The 23,811-nt window shown below is 43.4% G+C and overlaps 1 protein-coding gene across 2 annotated transcripts in view; it reads right to left on the reverse strand.

Annotated features, from left to right (window-relative positions):
* The window catches only part of ZZEF1 (zinc finger ZZ-type and EF-hand domain containing 1), a 140,934-nt gene that overhangs the window by 98,847 nt on the left and 18,276 nt on the right, over positions 1-23,811 (reverse strand). For both annotated transcript variants that reach the window (XM_044285185.1, XM_044285184.1), the window contains exons 6-11: positions 18,156-18,366; positions 6,964-7,080; positions 6,691-6,869; positions 5,714-5,812; positions 5,383-5,474; positions 1,778-1,923 (exon numbers count right to left, since the gene is read on the reverse strand). In XM_044285185.1, coding sequence (XP_044141120.1) covers positions 1,778-1,923; positions 5,383-5,474; positions 5,714-5,812; positions 6,691-6,869; positions 6,964-7,080; positions 18,156-18,366 — 844 coding nt within the window. The remainder of the gene's footprint in view (positions 1-1,777; positions 1,924-5,382; positions 5,475-5,713; positions 5,813-6,690; positions 6,870-6,963; positions 7,081-18,155; positions 18,367-23,811) is intronic.

Here is a 23,811-nt window from a genome sequence, read left to right on the forward strand (position 1 = left end):
TTAAGTTTTTGTATGTGTTCAAATTCACTACAGACAAAGCTTGTTTTTTACGTATTTTTTGCATTGTGCTTTTTTTCCCTTAGGCCAGACAGGCACAAGCAAGATCAATGCAAGGAACTCAGAGCTTGTGTCAGTGTGTGGTCCCTTTCTGACCTCCGCTCCTCTGACTGGATCGCACAGTATTATAAAGATTTAGAAGGTTGTGCGACCCTGAAAGTCCTGGAATCTATTGTATTACACCGACAGCATTATGTCAACGCAATTCAGTAGATTCCAGGGCTCTAAGGGTCACTCAGCCTTAGGGCTCATGCACACAACCGTTGGATGTTTTGCGGTCAGTAATTTAAGGATCGGCAAAACACGGACACCGGCCAAGTGCATTGCGTATTTTGCAGAACATAATGTGGACAATAATAGGACATGTTCTATTTTTTTGTGGAACAGATATATGGACACGGGACGCACACAAAGTCAGTTCAGTTTTTTTTGTGGCACCATTGAAGTGAATGGTTCCGCAAACAGGCTGTGAAAAAAACGGAATGGACATGGGAAAAAAAAAAAAAGTTTGTGTGCATCAGCCCTTTTAAATCATTATAATGCTGTGTGATCCTGTCAAAGGAGCGGTGGTCAGATTGGGACCTCACACTGACACGAGCTGTAAGTTCCTAGCATTGAACTCGCTTGTGTGCGTGTCTGACCTTAGGCATCTCTATAGGACTTGAAAAACACCAGAACAAAAGCCTGTTTAAAATGTGCAAAAAAAATGTGATATGTATATGTTTGATGAAGTGTGAAAGTAGCCGCAGACGGATCCGTCCAGACTTTACATTGAAAGTTAATGGGGATGGATCAGTTTGAAAATTGAGCCATATTGTGTCAAAATTCAAACGGATCCGCCCCCATTGACTTACATTGTAAGTCTGGACGGATCCGTTTGCCTCCGCGCGGCCAGGCGGACACCCGAACGCTGCAAGCAGTGTTCGGGTGTCCGCCTGCTGAGCGGAGTGGAGGGCAAACGCTGCCAGACTGATGCATTCTGAGCGGATCCGCATCCACTCAGAATGCATTAGTGCTAGAAGGATGCGTTCGGGCCACTTGTGAGAGCCTTTAAACAGAACTCACAAGCGGAGCCCCGAACACAAATGTGAAAGTAGCCTAAGGTAAATATATCCTACTATCCAGGGAACTCTTGATGTTAATGAAGTAGCGATGTAAAGACAATTTACCACATGTATATACATATCAATCAACGTTATACAGGAAAAGATATTGATGACTTAATCTCAGGAAAGTAGTAATAGTAAAGGAACGGCACTCACTCCTTGTTTCTTTTGAAATGCTTGTTTATTGCCACATATTTTTCAAAAGAAATCAGGAGTGAGTGCCGGTCCTTTACTATTTATATGGGACGTCAACCCTAGGACACGTGCACCACCACGCTACATCCGTAGTGCTGACTGACAACATATTAATCTCAGGAAAGGTCATCAGTATCAAATCTGCGGGGATGCAACACCTGGCACCCACGCCAATCAGCTGTAAGAAGAGGCCTTTAGCACCACAACCTCTTCCTAGGCCAGAGACATCACTGTATATCATTCACATGGCCCAGTAGCAGCTCATCCCCATTCAAGTCAAAGGGGCTGAGTTGCAATACCAAGCACCGCCACTATATGATGTACGGCTCTGTCTTTGAAAAGCTGCCGGGAGCCTGCATTGCTCACCAGGATAACCTCTTTAATAATTGAAAATATTATGTGTTCTATAAAGAAATTACCTCTCTTTCACAAAATGTCTAAAGTCTGATAATTTCCATGTATCAAAATTTTCAAATTTTTGGAAATGCTCTTCTGCATTGAATTTTTCTGAAGAGTTGTAAGCAAATACCAAGCCACACTTGGCACCAATGGCACCTCTCCGGACCTTCAAGACAAGAGACATGAACTCAATGAACTCCAATAAACATGAATCTTAACACAAATATAAAATAAACATTTTTTTATTTTTATTTAAGACAGAAAAAACTGCTGCAGCAACAATGTTGCAATGAAATCATAAGTAGTCGTCGATTATAAAGAATCGCTGTAGGTAACACAGGGTCTGGATAACTGCCCCAAAGGCTAACAGTCTGACCACAGGCCACCTGCTGCTACGCTATACCACGGTTTGGCACTGCCCTCTGTAAACATGCTGCTTTACTGGGTGGGTCAATTATTTGTTTGCCATGTTACTCAGGTCAGCTTTCTGTAGCTTGGATGTTTGTTGCTAGTCAAAAGGACAAAATACAATGGCAAAAAGTAATCAATTCAATGCTCAAATAGAACGCCCTTTGTGGGACAACTCCTTTAACTATGAAAATGTTTTTGAATATCTTTCTCATTCCTTCGAAAAAATTAAAAAGAAATACAGTACGAGGGACTGGCCCCCCTTAGCAAGTGTGATGGTAGGCTGAAACCTGTGAGTCGAGCTGCCCCTATACGCTTCCCTCATGATTTATGTACACAGATAAAGCCAGTGATGACTTCTCACACAATAACATTACTTTAAACTACTTTTAAACAACTTGGGTCATTTGCACACATATGCTAAGCCCTAAAAGCTCAAGAAAGGGGGAGCACAGAGTTCTGTATTGATTGGTCCAGGTAATTACTCCGGTATCATGCGCCATGGCCACTATGGAGTTAATTATGCTTCTGATACTTAAACAGTAGCAAACTATCACGATCGGCGTGACTATCACATACGTGACACAGAGGGAGGGAAAGAGGAAGGCCCTGCCCAAGTGAGAGGGAAGGTGGTGACCCCTGACTCACCTTGCGGCTGGCACCTGGCTGCCCTGACGTCCCTAGATGGGTTCCTCACCCGTACGCCGATCACGTGCCTAAAACCCTGGCTTTCCCTAAGATGAGCCCTAGATAGTGAACAGGGCGGTGGGAACACTAGTCCGCACCACTAGCTCTAAAGGAAAACACCAAGGGGAGGACAGACAATACAGACTCAACATATAATCCCAGGTGGGCGACAACAGGAGACAACAAAAAGCCCAACAGGGATCCGGAGGGTAGCACTCTGGAACAACAACCAGGATTCACAGCTCCAGTGGGTCAGTATAGAAGTCCAGGCAGGAAGCTCTATAACTGGCAACTAGAGAAGTGTGAGAGGAGAATATAAGGAGGTTGGGAGTGGCAGACAAGAAACAGCTGAGGAGGAGAAGCTACGGATCCCTGAGTGAGACAAAAAGGATAGCAAGGCAAACACAGAAAACAATCACTAAGAAACAACGTGATCTTTAGACATAGAGCGCGCAGCCAGCCGCTGCGACTTCCTGACCCCGGGTATAACGGAGTCAGACGTGGCTCTTGACACCCTCGTGACACAAACCATATGTAATTGTTTAAAATTGGAAGATCTATAGTAGTGTCACCATGATGGCTAGGCAAACATCATTCGTGGTAATAGATTCACACAGCAGAATCCAGATGTTATATAATTCAACTCAGAATCTTCTTACATTATAAACTACCCTTAAATGGAAGCACAATATTAGGAGAGGGTGAGGTTTAAGTCTTCTGGAGAAAAACAAGCTTTCTTGCCAAGTTAAACACAACCCGGAGAGCACAGTAAGATGGTGTTAAATATATCTGTGATCACAACTAATGTGTAAAGCAAGCCATTTACTCTGCCTAATAGTTCCAGAACACATGTAATCATCAAAAATCACCCCATTTTAGGCAAATGACTGTGATAAATAAAGGCTTATATTGGGCTATATCTGAAATGGCAAAAATCACATCCAGGCCTCACAACCTAAACAAAAGGTGTTCCTGCTGGCCTTTTAAAGTGCACCTCCAGAAACACTCACCCACTCGATATCGGAGTGGAGAGATGCAGCTGCATGCTGAGCTGTAAAGGTATCAAGGCAAGAACATTATGCGCTTAAAGGGGTTCTCCGCCTTTCCTATATTGGCCGATCCTGAGGATAGGTCATCAATATCAGATCAGCGGGGACCCCACCAATCAGCAGTATTAACTGAACACGAATGCGCTGTTCTCTTCACTATTTACCTGCTCGCAGTCAACATCTCAGCGAAGAGCAGTGTAATTACAGCTCCTCCGTCCAGTTACTCTCTGTCTGCTTCTTCCTATTGAAGTGACTGGGACAAAGGAGCTGTAATTACACTGCTCTCCGCAGAGATGTCGACTGTGAAGAGAACACAGGGCTCATTACAAGCGCTGTGTTCCCTTCATACAGCTGATCGACAGGGATGCCGGGTGTCAGGCCGCCACAAATCAGATTTTGATGACCTATCCTGAGATTAGGTCAAGATAGAAAAAGTGGAGAACCCCTTTAAAATGAGACTTTATGAGCAGCACATGGTTGTCTCAGCATTTGTACTGCCCAGCGTGCAGTTGTCTCTCCAATGTCAAGTTTGTGGATTCTAGCCACAATTTTAGTGTAATTCACAGGCAAACTTTCAACCACTTTCACAGAGGGTATAGAAACTCAAACATTACCTTTATTAGATTAATATCATAAAATAAAATTAGGGGAGGCAAGAAAACAAGAACAAAATACAGTTCTGTATAAACCAATAGGTAAAGTGGGTGCAATAGGGGAATGTAAAATAGATACTGCAACCGACTTCTAGTACTGATGGGGTGGGAAAAATGGGGTACCCCCTAACCCTAACCTGTACCCTAGATATCCTAAACAAGGAGAAACCCTGCAACACTGGAACCTACCCTCGGCGCAGTCTAAACAATTCCTATACTGGCACAGTTTTTAGTTGCCATCTCCTCTGATGGCGATAGCGATAGTGTCTAGTACTAACATGGTTAATGTTTACCAGGATTTTGCAATTGCCTGATTCAGTTGCACTGTAATAGTGCAACTTTAAGTCACCCTGTAGCCCAAGTCTAAAAAGGTATGTTCACATGTACTGAATACGCTGCAGATTTTCCCTCCCGATTCGGAACCACAAAATCCACAGGGTATCAGCAGAAAAGTGGATGAGATGTTGTCATTCACATGGCGCAGGAAGACAAACAATCAATGCAGAAATTAACAAGCAGGACACATTTTTAATCCACAGAATGTTAATGTAGGTCACTGATTTTACTGAAGATTTCACCCTTTGCAAGCACATGGGTAAATCCACTGGGAACCTGCAACAAAACTTGCATGTAGCAGTTTCGATGCAGAATTCAAAGCCGATGTCAAAATTTGCAGAAAAATTTGTCCAAGTAGAAGCACACAAACAAAAAAGCCTCACAGCATCCTTGTAGAATATTACACTGCATTCCCTGTGTAAAAACTAAACCGCCAAACAAATGTTGTAAAAATGTATGTACTTCGATTTTACTCTACATCAAAAGGCTTACCCTAATCCTCATCTGTGTAACCTGAAAGGCTGATTCGGGTCCAGAAGAAAGAATAACGGTTGCCCTAGTTTTTCCAGTCTCTGTAAGGAATCCTTAGGAACCAAAACAGAAACAAGAGAAGTGTGTTGAAAATTTGTAAAAAAATAAATAAAATAAAAATAATTAGTACAAATAATAAAGTAATGTTGGAAGATAAATACGCTAATAGAAATTGTCATGTTGATCGATACTTTTAGGAAAATAAATACAAAAAGTCAAGAAATATTCCTGAGCTTTAAAGCCTCAAAAAGTTAAGTTGCATAAAGTGTGCATTAAAATAATAATTACACACCATCTGCTGTCCATGGTTCCACCAACAAGTTTTCTGGTCCTGATTTTTCCTCTTTCCCTTTGACATCACAAGCAAGTAAGGTAAATTTCAATGGCCTTGCTGGAATAAAAAAATAACATATCCAATGAAACCAAACAGAAGTAATTCTTATATGTTCTTACTGTGTTTAGACCAGTAACCAGCAATCCTAAGCCAAACAACCCATACTCAAATTACATAAAATATCCGTAATGCCGACAACGCCCTTAAAGGGTTTCTGTCATGAGAAATAACGTTATGTAGCTGACTGACATTAGTGATGTGCTGATGTCAGGAGTACATAACAGTATGCTTTATAACTCCATGCCTGCCGCCGTTCTCTTAAAAAACAGACTTTTATAATAGGCTAATGACCCTTTAGGTGCTATTAGGGCATTGCTGCAGCACCTAGAGGCTTCATAAGCATATTATAAAAGTCTTTATTTTAAGAGAACGGCGGCAGGCATGGAGTTAAACACACTGTTATGTACTGCTGACATCAGCACATCACTAATGTCAGTCAGCTACATAACGATTTTTCCCATGACAGAAACCCTTTTAACGTCTTCTCCTCCCTGTACCGAAAGTATGGACCAGGATAGGTCATCAATATGGGATCGGTGGGATTCCGACACTTGATGCCAATCAGCTGTTTTAAGAGGAGACGACACGATCCATTGTCTCCTCTGGAGCAGTGGTGTAATGTAATTACAAGTACTCCTTCTGTTCAAGTGAATAGACCGAGTACTTGTGATTACATTGCACTTCCGAGATGAATTGCAGTGTAATGAACAGGAAACGACACTCACATGTAGAGCTGCCTCCTCTTCAAACAGCTGATCAGCAGGGGTGCGAAGTGTAAGACCAGGGTAGGTCATCAATGTACATGGCCAGACAAACCCTTTAACACAAGGCAAAGTAGAAGAGTGGCAAAAATGGCTAAGAGATAGACAACATACCATATTTATAGAGTAGACTAATTCTAACAGATTCCATGGAAGCGATGAGAGATGAGGCCTTGTATTGCACATCGGCGTTATCAATGATGGTGCAAAGAGATGTAATCACTTTAGCTATACTCCCTCTTGCCAACGCAAAAGCAAGAAGATTTAAATTCACTTCTGGTGTCGGGCAGCAGCTTAAGAGGAAAAAAACAAGAAGGGTTAACGCTGGAAGAATCTTCATGCAGTAGTCAAAGGAGAAAGTTGTTTTCTATGGTAAGTTCTTATTACCTTGCTGTCCTCATAAGGAAGCTGTTCACCTCCTCAAGAACATTTGGTGATAAGAAGTTTGGGAACTCTGCAGTACCTCGTGTTAAGGAAAGTGGCGTCATGTGCTGTAAAGCCTTCCTATAAAATAAAACAAACGTTATGATACCATTAAATATAATGTCTTTACATTAAAGGGGTTGTGTCACCATTAAATATTTTAATATAATTCATCATAAAAAAACTAGTTACTTTTGGTTACACAGATTCTCCTCTTGGGAGGTAATCTCTTTACTTCATTATAATGGCACCTCCTGAAGTTTACCGTATTTTTAGGACAATAAGACACACACCAGGATTAGACAACACAAGATTGAAAATTATATTTTCTGCTTATTGAACCTTCCCTGGTGGGTTAATGAAGTGTAGTGGTCAAGGTCAGTAACTTTGGGGTCTTGTGTAGATGAGGTTAGAGTTTGAATAGCTCCCGTTAACCTTAGGCTACTTTCACACTAGCATTTTTGCTGGATCCGGAAAGGCTCAGCAAAAACGCTTCCGTTACTGATAATATAACCATCTGCATCCGTTATGAACGGATCTGGTTGTATTATCTTTAACATAGCCAAGACGGATCCGTCATGAACTCACTGAAAGTCAATGGGGGACGGATCCATTTTCTATCGTGTCAAATACTATGAGAGTTAAAACGGCTCCGTCCCCACTGACTTGCATTGTGGGTCGTGACGGATCAGTTTTGCTCCACATCTCATGGCGGAAAGAAAACCGCAGCATGCTGCGGCTTGCTCTCCGGTACGGGAATGCAACAAAACGGAACGGAATGCTTTTTGGAGCATTGTGTTCAGTTACAATTTGTGCCCTTTGACAATGAATGGGAACAAATCCGAAGCATTTTTATCCGATATTGAGATTCTATGATGGATCTCAATACTGGAAAATAGAAAGGCTAGTGTGAAAGTAGCCTTAGCGTGCCATCTGATGACCATTGTAGTAAAACATCAACAGCGCATGTTTTCACCTCATAAAATGTATCTATGTAAATGCATCTGCTGTCATTGCTCCGCAGTTTTTTTTTTACTCTCTAAGACATGATGCTTTACAAATACAGACAGTGAACAATTATAAGTATGGCAGCATACTGAAACAAAAGAAATAGGGATTATTCTGGATTAAAGTGGTACTACACCCACTATAAATGAAAAATGGAAGCTCTTTGCGCACATTTTTGATCAAACGTGTTTCGTCCCCATCTACCAACACTCAAGGTTGGCTTCTAAAGATGGGTATCTGTATTGTAAGGGTATTTTAAGTACTGATTAGTTCTGTCCCCTTTAATTCTGTTTAGTACTCTGTGTAATAGTTTACAAGTTTTCCTTGTAATGAAGTGGGTTAGAGATAGAACCCATCCCCCATTGTGCTGATAAGAACACATTTCTAAGTGATCTCAGAGACATGCGCTCTGGAGGAGGGGCTGTTGGGAATAACTGTGGTCTGCACTAACAAATAAATTGGGATTTGATTAGGCACTTAATTGATAGAGATGTGTGAATATCTTTCTTTCATGTAACTAGATTGATTTTCATAGGTAGTTGCCTTAAAGAGGACCTTTCACTAGAATAAAACTTCTAAACTAACTATACAGACATGTAGAGCAGCGCCCAGGGACCCCCCTGCACTTACTGTTATACCTGGGCGCCGCTCCGTTCTCCCAGTATATCCGGTATCTTCATAGTTAGGCTCCACCCAGGAAAATCTGCTGGCTTCTCATTCTCCCATGCTGTAGCGCTGGCCAATCGCAGCGCTCAGCTCATAGCCTGAGAGACAAAAAAAATCCTCTCAGGCTATGAGCCGAGCACTGCGATTGGCCAGCGCTACAGCATGGGAGAATGAGACGCCGGCAGGTTCCCCTGGGTGGAGCCTAACTATGAAGATACCGGAGGCTATACCGGGAGAACGGAGCGGCACCCAGGTATAACAGTAAGTGCAGGCGGGTCCCTCGGTGCCGCTCTACATCTCTGTATAGTTAGTTTACAAGTTTTATTCTAGTGAAAGGTCCTCTTTAAGCTGCTTGTTCCTTATCTCAACCGCTTCCCCTCCCCCTTTGCTTCAAGCTGTCTATTTTTCCAACACTGAAGCGAGAACGGAGAGGGATTGAAGCTGCAACAGGCCCGTCAATTCTCCCTCAGAACGATGTGTAGACTGTAGAAGAATGTTTGAGCCAATTATTTAGCTGGATACACACACACATTATTCACTGCCTATAGAAAAGCACCTCCTTGAAGTGTCACATATGACGTATGTAGTATTGATGTTAGCAAGACATTAAAACATGGCACTCACCCACAGGTGTTTACATTAGTTCACATAGCAAAGTTTGTAAGACAGTGCACACTGCGCAGACGCCAAGTGTTAGCTCTTTTCTTCTCATCTCTTTTTCTTCTTAGCCAATGAAGATGTAAAATGGCTTTACGCATTGTAAAAAAAAAAGAAGAGATTGCCTTGACCAGCTTTGTGTCAGCGCGTGTCCCTCCACGCATGGATATTAACCCCTTGGTGGTACCTTGATCTGGAGCACTAGAGTGCATCTTAAATGCTTTAATTAAAGCAACTTCAACATTATCCTAGGTAGGATGTGAGTATTGTTTACCCCATCTCTTGTACGCCCTGGGGGGTCAGTCATGTGTTATAACGTGGTAGACAGCCATGTGATATAGTATGGCCGACCAGATCCCTACCCCATATTTAGGCTAGTAATGATTATTTACTTTTTACTATTCTGTATGTGATTTCTCCATTTTATCTTATATTTAATCACTTAGTAAATATATTTATTCACTAAGCCTGCGTAAGCTTATTCATTCTCAAATTTGTTGAATTAACATTAGTTACAGTACCTAATACTAACAGAACTGCCTCTTCTGGGCCTAACCTAAGCCTACAATGTTCAGGGCGGTGTAGGAACTAGCTAAATTTATGCTCTGCTTGTAACCCATGGGCATATGGGTGGAGAGTGCTCAATCTAAGGGCTCATGCACTTGGCCGTTGCCCGGCTGAGACCAAATTGCGGCCCGCATACAGCGGGTCCACAATACACGGGCACCGGCTGTGTGCACCCCACATCACGGATGCAAACCCATTCACTTGAATGAGTCCGAAATCCGAGAGATACAGTGCAGTGCGGAACAGAGACACAGATCGGAAGCCCATGGAAGCATGCACTACTTTTTTGCAGTGCGGACCGTTGGATGTGGATGCCATTCAAGTGAATGGGTCCGCAATCTACATGTGATGGCCCGGTCGTGCGCATGAGCCCTAGAGCTACCCTCCAAACATACTACAAGAAAATTTAGACTAGCAATTATATAACAGTGAGCTGCCATGCGTATTTTGTTTGCCTGTTTGCTTTATGGATATGCACCTGTGACTTTGGATATGCTAGTCTAAATTTTCTTGCAGTGCGATTTTTTATTTTTTTTTATTCGCTTTAGTCAACATTTGCAATAAACAAAGTAATACAAAAAGCCGGTTAAGACCGAGGCCCTGATAACATGGGTATAACACCATATTCATACATATCAAATCGTAAATAGCACAGATCATATGCGAGAATTGTATAGTCACTCAGAGAAGCCTATCTAGATACTGAGGCGATAGCATTAGTCATATTTTGGGATGAATACAAAGTCTGTGTAGAGGAGCACCAGGGTCCCAAGACCCCCAAGAACTTAGAAGCACCCCCTATTTTTGAAGACTAATTCATATGTGATTATAGTATTTACCAATATCTTCCACTGGTTCATAGTGGGACTTCTGTCCCCCATCCACCTGATTGCTATGGCTTTCCGTGCCAGAAACAAGACTTCCTGTAGGAAGGTGTAGGGTGGATAGGTGGCTTCATCAAGAATGTCAAATAAGCATAATGTAGGTTCCAAAACAGAAATCCAACTTCCAAACATGAACTCAGTAATGAGTAGCTCCGCCGTTATTGTTTACCACTTCCAAAATTCATTTTGGCATGCTTGATGCAAGCGTTTCCATGAGGTGAGTGGGAACATAACTCCAAGTGGTGAAGACGGCCACACGAAGGCCATCTACTGTCTGGAACTGTTGTCCATTTTTTGTAAACTTCCCTTGCCATCCATCCCCAAAGGTTCTCAATTGGATTTAGATCAGGGGAACACGCAGGATGAGCCAAAAGAGTGATGTTATTCTCCTGGAAGAAGTCCCTTGTCCTGCGGGAATTGTGTACTGTAGCGTTGTCCTGTTGAAAAACCCAGTCATTACCACACAGACGAGGGCTCTCAGTCATGAGGAATGCTCTCTGCAACATCTGGACAGAGCCAGCGGCCATTTGACGCCACTGCACTTCCTGAAGCTCCATTGTTCCACTGAAGGAAAAAGCAGCCCAGACCATTATGGTGCCCCCTCCACTGTGGCGCGTAGAAAACATCTCAGGTGGGATCTGCTTGTCATGCCAGTAACGTTGGAAACGATCAGGACCATCAATGTTAAATTTTTTCTCATTAGAGAGTAAAAAACTTTCTTCCACCTTTGAATGTCCCATGTTTGGTGCTCTCTTGCAAAGTCCAAACAAGCAGTTCTGTGGTGTTCAAGGAGACAAGGTCTTTGAAGAGGTTTTTTGTTTTTGAAGCCCTTCAGTCTCAGATGCTGTCTGATGGTTATGGGTCTGCAGTCAGCACCAGTAAGGGCCTTAATTTGGGTCGAGGATCGTCCAGTGTCTTGACGGACAGCCAATTGGATCCTCTGGCTCAGTGCTGATGACATTTTTTTGGGTCTTCCACTTTACTTTTTTGTTCCAAAACCCTCAGGATCATTTAAGAAATTCCAAGTGACTGTCTTACTGTGTCCCACCTCAGCAGCGATAGCACGCTGTGAGAGACCCTGCTTATGCAGTTCAACAACCCGACCACGTTCAAAAAGGGAGTTTTTTTTGCCTTTGCCATAACAACGTGTGACTACCTGACAGAAAATGACAATGAATCCACATCTTTGCACAAATTTGGCTTTTTAAAAGGCATGTGATCCTAAACCTAAAGTTTCAGTTTATTCGTTGTTTTCATTAAATTGAATGCTCAAAAAATGTTTTGTCTCACTCCCATTTCTTCTTGTTACATGTTGAAGCTCTACTTGGAACCTTGTTAAGATCCAGCCATGCTAAATATGATTTTTTGCCATTTTTCAAGTAGTCTTAAACTTTTGGTCAGGACTGTACATAGCTAGATGTGCTTCAGAATTGGGAAGCTGGTCATACAGAGACAGCCAGGACTTAAAGTAGCGCAGCTGACCTGCCAAATAATAAAGATAGAAATCAGGTAAGGACACCCCCCTCCCGCATTAGGATGACATAAATTGGGTATAGAAAGTTTAGGTGTAGTAGATCCCCAGATGAATGGTGATATCAAGGAGTTAAGTTGCTGAAAGAATGTCTTATGTACTATGTTTGGGGCATGCTCCAGAATATAAAGGCATTTAGGTAATAGGATCATCTTGATCGGGTTAATACGGCCAGAGACTGACAGTGGCAAGCCGCTCCATACCTGAAACTTGTCTCTGCAATAATCCAGGAGAGGCTGTATGTTAAAAGTGTGGAAAGAGGTGGCATCTTTAGTAATAACTAGTCCTAAATATTTAAAGTGGGAAACCACAGGTACTTTTCCACTAAGGCGGGCCCAATCAGTATCATACAACGGAAACAGAACGGATTTAGACCAGTTAATCCGTAGCCCAGAATAAATGGCCAGAAGTATCAATATATAGCTTAGCTTGTAATAAATGGCCAGAAGTATCAATATATAGTTAGCTTGAGGAAGAGTGTCCTCCACCTCTGACATAAAGAGCACCATATCGTCAGCATAGAGTCACAGTTTGGCCTCCCTCTCTCCTACTGGAACACCCCGGAATGGAGACTCACTTTGAAGGCGCATGGCTAATGGCTCTATTGCTAGGGAGAATAGTTGCGGAGATAGCGGGCACCCCTGTCCCCATTCCAAAGGGAAATAAGTTAAGCAGATGCCATTCACTAGGATGTTAGATCTTGGGTGCTTGTACAGAAGAGAGACCCATTTAATAAAGTTGGGCCCAAAACCAAAGCATTGAAGAGTGGCCAACAGAGGCCCATTCTGCTGAGTCAAAAGCTTTAGCCGCATCTAACGATGCCAGTGCCCATTGCTGCTGTTGTCTAAGACCTATTTGAGTCACCACCTGCACTCTCCGGATGTTATCGGTAGTGGATTTCCCTGGCATAAATTCAGACTGGTCGGGATAGATTATAGTGAGAACATATCTGGCCAGACAAACTACCAGGATCTTAGCCAATATTTTGTAGCTTGCAGTGTGATTTACTACTAAGTTTTGTCCTGTTTCATTTTAAAAGCATCGGGACAATAAATAACATTGTTGCAAAGGAGGACATGGCCCATAACAATTATGGACACAATGTCAGTGCAACTGCCTATACAGTGAATTTATTTATTCTAGCATCAATGTGATGTGTATCAAGGTTTGCCAATGTTTTAGAATAGTACAGGTGAAACTCGAAAAATTAGAATATCGTGCAAAAGTCCATTTATTTCAGTAATGCAAATTAAAAGAAATTGCATTTAACAATATATTTCCGGAGTTCCTACACTTTTCTACAGCTAAGAACTGGGAGTCTAGAGGGGTGTGGAGAATAGGGAACTTACTTGAGGGAAATGTCTTTAAGTCGTTCTAGGATATGCAGGAAGAATTTAATATCCCACGTAATTGCTTTTATCAGTATCTCCAACTTAGACATGCGTATGAGACCACTATAAGGACTGGCTGCTTAGTAGCTAAAGTGGAGGCAGTTCAAAAGTTGATTTTGATGGGAGGTAGCAGGAGAGGTTTGATATCCCAAGTGTATGCTTTGTTGTTGGAAAAATTCCTCGCTGCTTTTCCATTGTCGAGGATGAGTAAATGGGAAAGAGATGTAGGAGAGATTCCGAAAGATCAATGGGCTGATATACTGGAAGCAGTGCCAAAGGTGTCCCTGAGTGAGCAGGGCAAGTTGTCGCAACTCTTTATCCTACACAGAGTGTATAAAACACCTGTGTTTGTGCATAGGGTGGGATGTAGGGCGGATGCAAAGTGTCCTAGGTGTTCGGAAGAGCCTGCGGACTTACTGCATATGCTTTGGTCCTGCCCAGTTATTGCACGCTACTGGGAAGAGATATTAGACTTGATACACCAGCATATGGAGTTAAGGGTGCAAAGTGACCCGAAAGTATGTATATTGGGATATGTCTCGGAACTCGCAACTACTGAATTTGCTAAAATTGCTATAGGTAGACTGTTGTATGTTGCCAGGAAATTAGTGGCGCTACACTGGATTCGGAGTAACCCACCGGCACTAGGCGAATTTGTAAGGAAGGTTCATGATATGTTGATGGCAGAGAAGAGAGTTTTCACTAAGAGAGGATGCCCTCAAAAGTTCGATAAAATTTGGGGCGATTGGCTGGCGCATAGCCCTATAGTTGTATGATTTTTTAAGAAACCTGAATGAGCAACAACCAGGCATTCCAGTTAATTATATGTTTGGGTGGGATGGGATGGGATGGGGTGGGATGGGATGGGATGGGGGTTACAGGAGTCTTCTTGCTTTCCTTTTGAAATAATATGTACACATGTAATAGAGATATTTTTATGTCTTTATGCTACCATGTACTTATACGCTGTAGTGTAATGGTATGATCTGGAAACAGACAAAGTCATGTGAATATTGTTTCATAATGTTACCTTATATGTAACAATAAAAAAGATTTGATAAAAAAAAAAAGAAATTGCATTAATTCAGCTTAAAATTCGAATTTTGTGAAAAGGTTCAATATTCTAGGCTCAAAGTGTCACACTCTAGTCAGCTAATTAATCCATACCGCCGGAGCAAAGGGGACCTGAGATTGTTACTTATAAGCCATAATCATCCAAATTATAAGAAATAAAGGCTTGAGATATCTCGCTTTGCAGGTAATGAGTCTATCTCATGTTAGTTTCACCTTTTAAGTTGCATTACTGAAATAAGTGAACTTTGCACATATTATAATTATTCGAGTTTCATCTGTAGATTTCACCTAAAAAGCTTATAAAAATCACTTTTTGGAACAAACTAAGGCTACTTTCACACTAGCGTTCGGGCGGATCCGTTCTGAACGGATCCGCTCATAATAATGCAGACGGAGGCTCCGTTCAGAACGGATCCGTCTGCATTATTTTTAGCATATAACAGCTAAGTGTGAAAATAGCCTCGTACGGATCCGTCCAGACTTTCAATGTAAAGTCAATGGGGGACGGATCCGCTTGAAGATTGAGCCACATTGTGGCATCTTCAAACGGATCCGTCCCCATTGACTTACATTGTAAGTCTGGACGGATCCGCACGCCTCCGCACGGCCAGGCGGACACCCGAACGCTGCAAGCAGCGTTCAGCTGTCCGCCTGTCCGTGCGGAGGCGAGCGGAGCGGAGGCTGAACGCCGCCAGACTGATGCAGTCTGAGCGGATCCGCTCCATTCAGACTGCATCAGGGCTGGACGGCTGCGTTCGGGTCCGCTCGTGAGCTCCTTCAAACGGAGCTCACGAGCGGACCAGCGAACGCTAGTGTGAAAGGAGCCTAAAATAATGACTTTCTGCAAATAGGACTTCAGGGCTCCAAAAAACATGGTTGGGCATTTGCCTGCCAAAATGTTTGAGCCAACCGTACAATAAGGGAAGCATTCACATCAGACTGTGGACTGCAATTACTACACTGGACTGTGGACGGCAGCATTTACAAAAAACGTGCTCTACATTAAAACCGCTGTAGCTGGAGGGAATTACCTCTATACAGCAGGACTCCGGGTGCAGTTTGCTCTTTAGTCCAAACATTTAGGAGCCAAATGCCTCTCTTTATTGTATTTACAACTATCATACCAACATCTGGAGCCCTGGACTCAAAAGTAATTTTCCAATTGGTCTCTGCTTTGCTGCTGCAGCTCCATGCAGGAAACAAATGCTGGAGTTCAGAATATCTGGATTATTGGATGCTGTGTTAATGTCCTTTCACAGCATGTTTAAAGTGTCTCTATGGTGAAACGCCACTTACACTATTCTTCTGCTGTAAAATGGAGACCTACATTGTTAAAAGGGCAGATTTGCTTTGCATAGAGTGAAAATAAACACGTGACTACACAATGCAAATACAAGTGTCTGAAAGCTCATGCATGAATGGATTTAGAGTCTGCCAGAAAAACCTGTCTCATGGCACTGTAAATGATAGGAGTAGTAGTGCATGTGTCAGCAGAGCCTATTTCATTGCTTTTTGATGGTCAGTACAGCAAAGAGTTCTGCAATATACATAAAAAGCAGGTGTATGCGTCAGGCTCTGAGAACAACTGCATTGGAGGCTTTGTTAGGAACGTCCATCACAAATTCGGTCATGTCTGTGTTGTTGGCACTACCTTTGCCAACAACACAATGAACAGACCCCAATATGAGTCAATATGGTTCAATCTTCTCCACTGGTGTCAGTCAAGCCACTGATCCAGCATAGCACTTGGCTTCCATTTATGGTGGTAACTACAATGCAGATGTTACATCTGCCCAAAAATCACAGGCATACAACATGCTAACTGGGTTTCTATATAAACAAGTAATCTAGTAAGTCAAAATATTCAACGCTACAAAGAGTATCCAACACGTCAACGACAAATGTCAAGGCTGGCCACACTTCTTGGGTTTCCTTGCAAAGTTAGCAGCTGCAGAAGTGGGTACAGCAGGACTCCCCATAGAGAAGGCAGGGATTTTTGTTTTACCCTCCACACCTCCATCGCTGAATACACAATGCTCAATAAAACGCTGCAATTCTGGTTCCTGCTCTGGTCCAAGTGATCATATGATTGCTGCAGATCCAGATGATCAGCTCTGGAATAAGGCTCAACAGACATGTAAAATGTAACTGTGGCTGACATATTAGGCCCGGTTACAGGGGAATACAGGCCCAGAGACAAGAGACATCAGCAATAAAAAAATGTTTAAATGACCTTTAAAAGTCTTATATACCTTATGGGAGCATGCAAAGTAAAAAAAAAAAAATAAAAAAAAAAAAACACACCAGCTTCTAGCCCCCCCCACAACTGTAAACTATGTATCCTAACCACCGTTAAGAAAAGGGGACAATTTAAAAACTTATTTTAGAGGCTATAACAAAAAAATGTAACAAGAAACCTTCTGTCAGATAAAAAAAATAATAATAAAAAAAAAAATACATAAAAAAAAATATAGCACTGAAAAAAAAAAAAAAAAAAAATTATGGCGCTCAAAGACGCATATGCTGAAAAAAAACCTGAAAATGTGTCTAGTAAAAGAAGTGGGGAAATGGCCCAGTTTTGAAATGGATAAAAGAAGTCTGTCACCTCCAAAATCAGTTTTAGGGCTCACGCACAGGAACGTATTTTGATTCTGTGTCCGTTGCGTTTTTTTTTTTGCAGCCCGTATCTGGAACCATTCATTTATAAGGGGGTGCAAAAAAACGGACATGACTGTGTGCATTCAGTATCCGTATGTCCGAGAGTCTGTTCCGCCCAAACAAAATAGAACATATCCTATTCTTGTCCCTTTTGCAGACAAGGACAGGCATTGTTACAATGGATCTGAAAAAAAACAAAACAAAACAAAAAAACACGGATGTCACATGTTTTGCGGACTGGATAATACATACGGTCATGTGCATGAGCCCTCAAAGTAAACATACCGCAATGTAGGGTAGAGCCCTGATAACCATACATTTGCTTGTAGAAATCCTGTCCTGAGAAATGCTTCGTTTTAATGGTGCATCTCAGACGTGGCGACTCTGGTCAGTGCACTTGGCCTCCCTTGTCTCATCACTACCAGCTCAAACGCTATGGACTGTTGACCAGACAAGAAGGAAAGGTGCTGGGCAGCATCACTAGTGGAGTGATGGTGCACCGAACAAAGTGGAAATGCCTGGGTGCACCAAAAACCTTATCTGGGGTATAAACAGGAGTTTTCCTAAAAACAAATCCCTGTCATTTCTCATGCATTATAAGGCAAGATGTAAACTGAATATTATCTTTGAATCTGTAGGAGGTATCACCAGAGCTACAAGAAACTGTAGAAGAAACAGCAAAACTCAATGTAAAGGCACAAGAAAGGTCATTTTACATACTGTGTGTGCTGCTGGACAGCTTGAGCAAGGGCTGGGTTTGTCTCCATTGAAGTTGTCACAAGTGACGTCAGCAGAGAAAGATACCAAATTGCCGATGCATCAGATACAGACACTGCAGACTTTTTAATCTTTTGGTGGCCAATTGCTCGGAGACCACGAACCCTCGTGTCACAGCCGTCACTCAGACATCGCTTAATATTTATCTGCACATCTGGGGAAAAGAACATTTATAGTGTTATTTTAGGTCAGGCATTCATAAATGTATATGTTAAAGTGAACGTGGGTATGCATTATCACAACCATATCTGGAAAATAAATGTATGGTACATATGGGAACCTATGCAAGAACAAAAGGTTTAAAGGTGTATTCCGGTTGTTTGAGGTTATCTCCTACCCACAGAATAGGGCATTGGATATTAGATTGGCGAGTCCACTGGGACGCCCACCGATCACAAGAACAGGGCCCCTGTACCCCCTGCAGCCCCCCTGAAATGAATGGAGCGGCTGGTCAGGCATGCATGCAGCCACTCTGTTCATTTCTATGGGAGCTCTGCAGCTAGCTGAGCGCTGTACTATCTCCGGAATTCCCATAGAAATTAATAGGGCGGTCAAACGTATGCCCGACCAGTCGCTCAATTTATTTCAGGGGGGCTGCAGGGGATACGGGGCCTCTGTTCTTATGAACAGTAGGGGTCCCAGCAGTAGGACCCCCAGCGATCTAATAGTTATCCCCTATCCTGTGGATAGAGGATAACTTCCAACAACCGGAATACTCCTTTAACTGTAATCACATTGCAAGCAGCAATGATCACAAGCAACCAAAGTACACCGATTGTTTCATCCAAGTGTAGAAATAACCGATTCATCAAGACTCCTGCTTATTCACATTGCCATGTGAGGACCGGCTATTGTGAAAGCAGACTGTAGAATTTCCAGTGCTAATGGTATTAAACCAATTACTGCAACAAGCAGAACTCATTTCAATTGTCTAAACCAGTGTTTCCCAACCAGTGTGCCTCCAGCTGTTGCAAAACTACAACTCCCAGCATGCCTGCACAGCCAAAGGCTGTCTGGGCATGCTGGGAGTTGTAGTTTTGCAACAGCTGGAGGCACACTGGTTGGGAAACACTGGTATGGAGGTCATTTATTAAGACCAGCGATTTAGACGCAAGTCTTAATAACCCCTATACCTGGCAGTGGACCAGACAGCAATGAAGAGGTGTCTGCCTCATAAGTTTGGCGGTTTCACCATTGCTTATAAATGTAAGACGTCTTCCTAGCTGTCTTACATTTAGACAATTTTCTACGCCTAAAACGGCATATAAAATGATGAATGAGAAGGGCCTGTCGGTCCGTCACTTTTCCCGCCCCACTCACATATTTAGACCTGGCGTGAGCAGGAAAAAGTCACAGATGGAGGTGCAAATAAACCTTTGCACCATAATCTGCATCAGAATTACACCTAATACAGGCGTATTTTGGCATAATAAATGACCCCCTACATTCCTAGGTAACGCCTTAATTTTGTCTAACCAGGCAGCTATCTCGGGCTCTGCTCACATTTCATTTTTACAACTCATTTGTCGGATGTTAGCAGGGAAGCCTGTGGTGCATTAACCAAACAAATCCACTCGATTCCATACACGATCTATGCCCAAAAAAAAACTTTCCTTTCGCATACCCTTTCTTTCTACTATATGGGAAACCATTGTCTTCAGCACCTTTCTATTTATACAGATACATTAAAATAGGATTTGTTGTCCTTGACCCTGTTGATTTTGAAATCATCTACTCAAGGCTATACGAAAATTAAATTTGAGACAGATTTTTAAGAACCTACCGCACACACAGGAGAAACTGTTTGATAGGGGAGGCGAACGTCCAGTCACTATAGGGCATTTAGGATTTAGTATGAATGCAAATTTTGATTCCGCAGAGATGATCTGCCTCGAATGGATGGTGGGTGGTGAGCTCAATAGGACTGAGGATACAGAGTTCTCAGGTGTTTATGGGCAGTATCAAGTCCACATATAACCCCCCCTTGCCCGTCGGTTCCAGCATTTATGTTTTTCAGCGAAAAGTCCTGGAAGGGGTAAAGGCCTTGGTTTACCCCCAGGCCAAGAAAAACATCACGGAAAGAGAAAAACTGGCTTTGAAATGGCTACAGAACAACAATATCCGGTGGACAAGGGGGGTAATGTGGTCCTCTTAAGTAACAGTTATTATATCAGTGAGGCTCATAGACAATTAAAAGATGTTAATATACATGAGGAATTAAAGAGGGACCCTACCCATGAGATCCAGGGGAGTATGCAGAGTCTGTTGCATAAGTATGTGGAGAAGAACTTTATATCGAGAAATAGAGCAGAAAAACGTATTCCATTATATCCAAGAAAACCCACTTGGTATTTTCTCCCGAAGATCCATAAGTCACTGACCGAGCCCCCAGGGAGACCTATTGTCTCGGGGGTTGGGTCAGTGACTGAGCCCCTTTCCAAATATATTGATTGGCTTCTTAGACCAACTGTGCGTATGATGCCCTCTCATCTTAGGGACACATCCGACTTGCTACTGGCATTAAGATCCATCCAGTGGCAGGAAGGATTTTAGTTGGTGTCCCTGGATGTGGATGTTGAGAGCCTTTATACACTGATTACCCAAGATGGAGGCATTGAGGCAGTAATTGAGATCCTAAAGAACATGGACAAGAGTGGAATTTTCTTGAATTTTGTTGGAGAGGCACTTGCCTTTATACTAAACAACAATGCCTTCATGTTTGGGAACAGTTGGTTTAGGCAAAGGTGCGGTACGGCTATGGGTACATCCGTAGCATGCACCTTTGCCAACCTCTACTTGGCACGTTTTGAAGATGCGTATACTCGACTGCCAACCCATATCTTTCACATATGCACACCTATTTTAGGTTTGTGGATGATGTTTTCATAGTGTGGCGTAGTGATGAAGGTAAGTTTGGCGATTTTGTAGAATACCCTTAATAGAGTAAATGAGATGAATATGAAATTTACATATGTATTTGGAGGTGAAAAATTAGAATTCTTGGAATTCTTGGACGTCCTGGTATCCGTTAAGGAAAGGGAGTTGGTGACGGAGGGTTTTAGAAAACCCACGGCCACCAACTCCCTTTGACATCACTCGAGTTTCCATCCAACTAGTGATAAGCAAGCTGTACCATTTGGCCAGTTTACACGACTGGCCAGAATTAATACCACTGAAAAAAGCTTCCAAAAGCAAGCAAGAGACCTGAAGAGTAGGTTGTCTTCTAGGGGTTACCCCATGGAATTATTAAATGACACAATGATGCGAGCATCCGATACTATTTGAGGGGGAGAATTACAAGCAAAGAAAAGATCCAGTATTAGGGGGCAGCCTTCTCCAGTAGTTTTTTCTTTCAAATATAGTTCGATGGCAGAGCAAATCAGGAAAATCATTGAGGATAATTGGAACATGTTGGAGGGAGACGCCAGTCTTGGGGATAGTGGGGGTTCACGACCCCTAGTATCCTTCAGAAGGTGTCATACCCTAAGGGATAAACTAGTAAGGAGCCATTTTAAAAGGAAAAAAAAAACGGGATACATGGTTGAATGGTTGGCGCCCACAGGGGAATAAACGTTCGGGAAGTTGCTCCTTTTGTAAATTCAACTTACAATGGTCCTCTGTCTCATTTGGAGGTTTACATCAGAGTGAAAACATTGATAACATGTAGAAGTAATTTTCTTGTTTATTTAGTACTGTGTGTGTGCGGTAGGTTTTATATTGGTAAGACCATACGCTGTTTATTTGAAAGGTTCCGTGAACACGTGGGATCAACTGCCTCAGATAAAGTAGTCCTAAGATTAATAGAACATGTCCGCACGGTACATGGCGGAGACTAGGGATGTCCCGATACCGATACCAGTATCGGTATCGGGACAGATACTGGACATTTGCAGAGTACTTGTACTCGTGCAAATGTCCCCGATACCACTGCCGATACCTGCTGTCTGCTTGCGGCGGCGCTCTCAGCAGTTCGGCGTGGGGGGAAAAAATTCTGTGACTCGCATTACCAGCACCAGACGTCTAAAAAGACGCCGTGATCCGCGCAATTAACCCCTCAGGTGTGGCACCTGAGGGGTTAATTGCGCGGATCACAGTGTCCTCTCAGAGGTCGGGTGCCGGTAATGTTCTTCAGTCTCTGCATTGGTGGCAGTGGGCAGTGCGCCCCCCTCCTTAATCATTGTATGTTAGTGAGCAGCATCATACCCCTGGTCTTCTGTGTCCCCCAATGAACTCGGCGAGAAAAGGATTTTACAGGTACAACATAAGAAAATAATCCAGCGGCTCTCACCAATCGACGTTTTCATTTACTTTATTCACCATGGGTCAGGAGCAGACGCGATACAGTGCAACCAAACAAACAGTAAGTGGCGACAGCTGTTTCGCGCACGAAGCGCTTCCTCTGGCCACAGCTCACAAGTCGAGAACACCCATCACCTTATATTAGGTAAATGCACTAGGGGCGTATACCCACTACATCACTTCCCATCCATAACGCAGCTTATGTGTACGGCGCTGTTGCGATCGCACTCACCCACCTCCATCACACACTATCCGATTGAAAGTGTGTGCATTTATTTTGTGACCACTGACCAACCAAAAGTCCAAAAAACAGCCCCCAGCTTCTGATCAGCACCCCAGCCTCTGTATCCAGAAGCATCCCCAAAAAGACAAGCTGCCTGGACGGAACAAGTGAGGACTTGGGAAGGTTGATTATCCAACCGAACCGCTGCAAGGTTTGCAGCGTGAGGTCCACACTGGCGGATGTCAGCGAATAGGAGGGCACCTTGATGAGCAGATAGTTCAAAATATGGAAGAAGAAAGACTCCCCTGGAACGAAGCAAGGCTAAGACAGGGGCAAGGACTTTCGTGAATACGCGAGGAGCCATCGCCAGGCCGAAGGGGAGGGCGACAAATTGGTAATGGTCGGTCCCCACTGCAAAGCGCAGGAAACACGAGCGATCGGGATGTGAAGGTAAGCGCCCTGGATGTCGATAGAGGACAGGAACTCCCCTTTTTCCAGGGAGGCCACCACCTATCTGAGGGACTCCATCCGGAACCGCTGAAGACGGAGGAAACGGTTTAACCGCTTGAGATCCAATATGGGATGCACCGAACCTTCCTTCTTAGGAACCACAAAAAGGTCCTCTATAGGAACCGGAGCGATGACCCCTTTGTCCAGAAGGGTGCGAATGGCAGTGAAGAAATCGGCCGCACCTTGGGGATCCCCGGGAACGAAAGAACCGAACTGGAGGGAGGGATGCAAACTAGTTTGTACCCGGAAGACACAACCTCGAGGGCCCAGGCGTCGGAGACGTGCGCCTGCCAGATGTCCCTGAACAGGAGTCGTCGTCCCCCCACCCGGGTGGGTGGGGGCGCACCTTCAGGCAGGGTTCTGCTTGGCCGAGGGAGGGCGAGCACGTTGGGACTTACGCCAGGAGGGCTGGGTCTGAAAATAAGGCTTCATACGCCTGTCCTGGGCAGGATTAGAAGATGGACCTGAAGCAGATCGAGGGGTCTGAAGCCCTACGGGAGGACCTAAAGCGCGAGAAGCCAGGAAGATGAGTACTCTCCCCCCCCCCCCCCCCCCCTGTGACTTCAG

The sequence above is a fragment of the Bufo gargarizans genome, chromosome 3 (genome assembly GCF_014858855.1).
Source record: "Bufo gargarizans isolate SCDJY-AF-19 chromosome 3, ASM1485885v1, whole genome shotgun sequence".
NCBI lineage: Eukaryota > Metazoa > Chordata > Amphibia > Anura > Bufonidae > Bufo > Bufo gargarizans.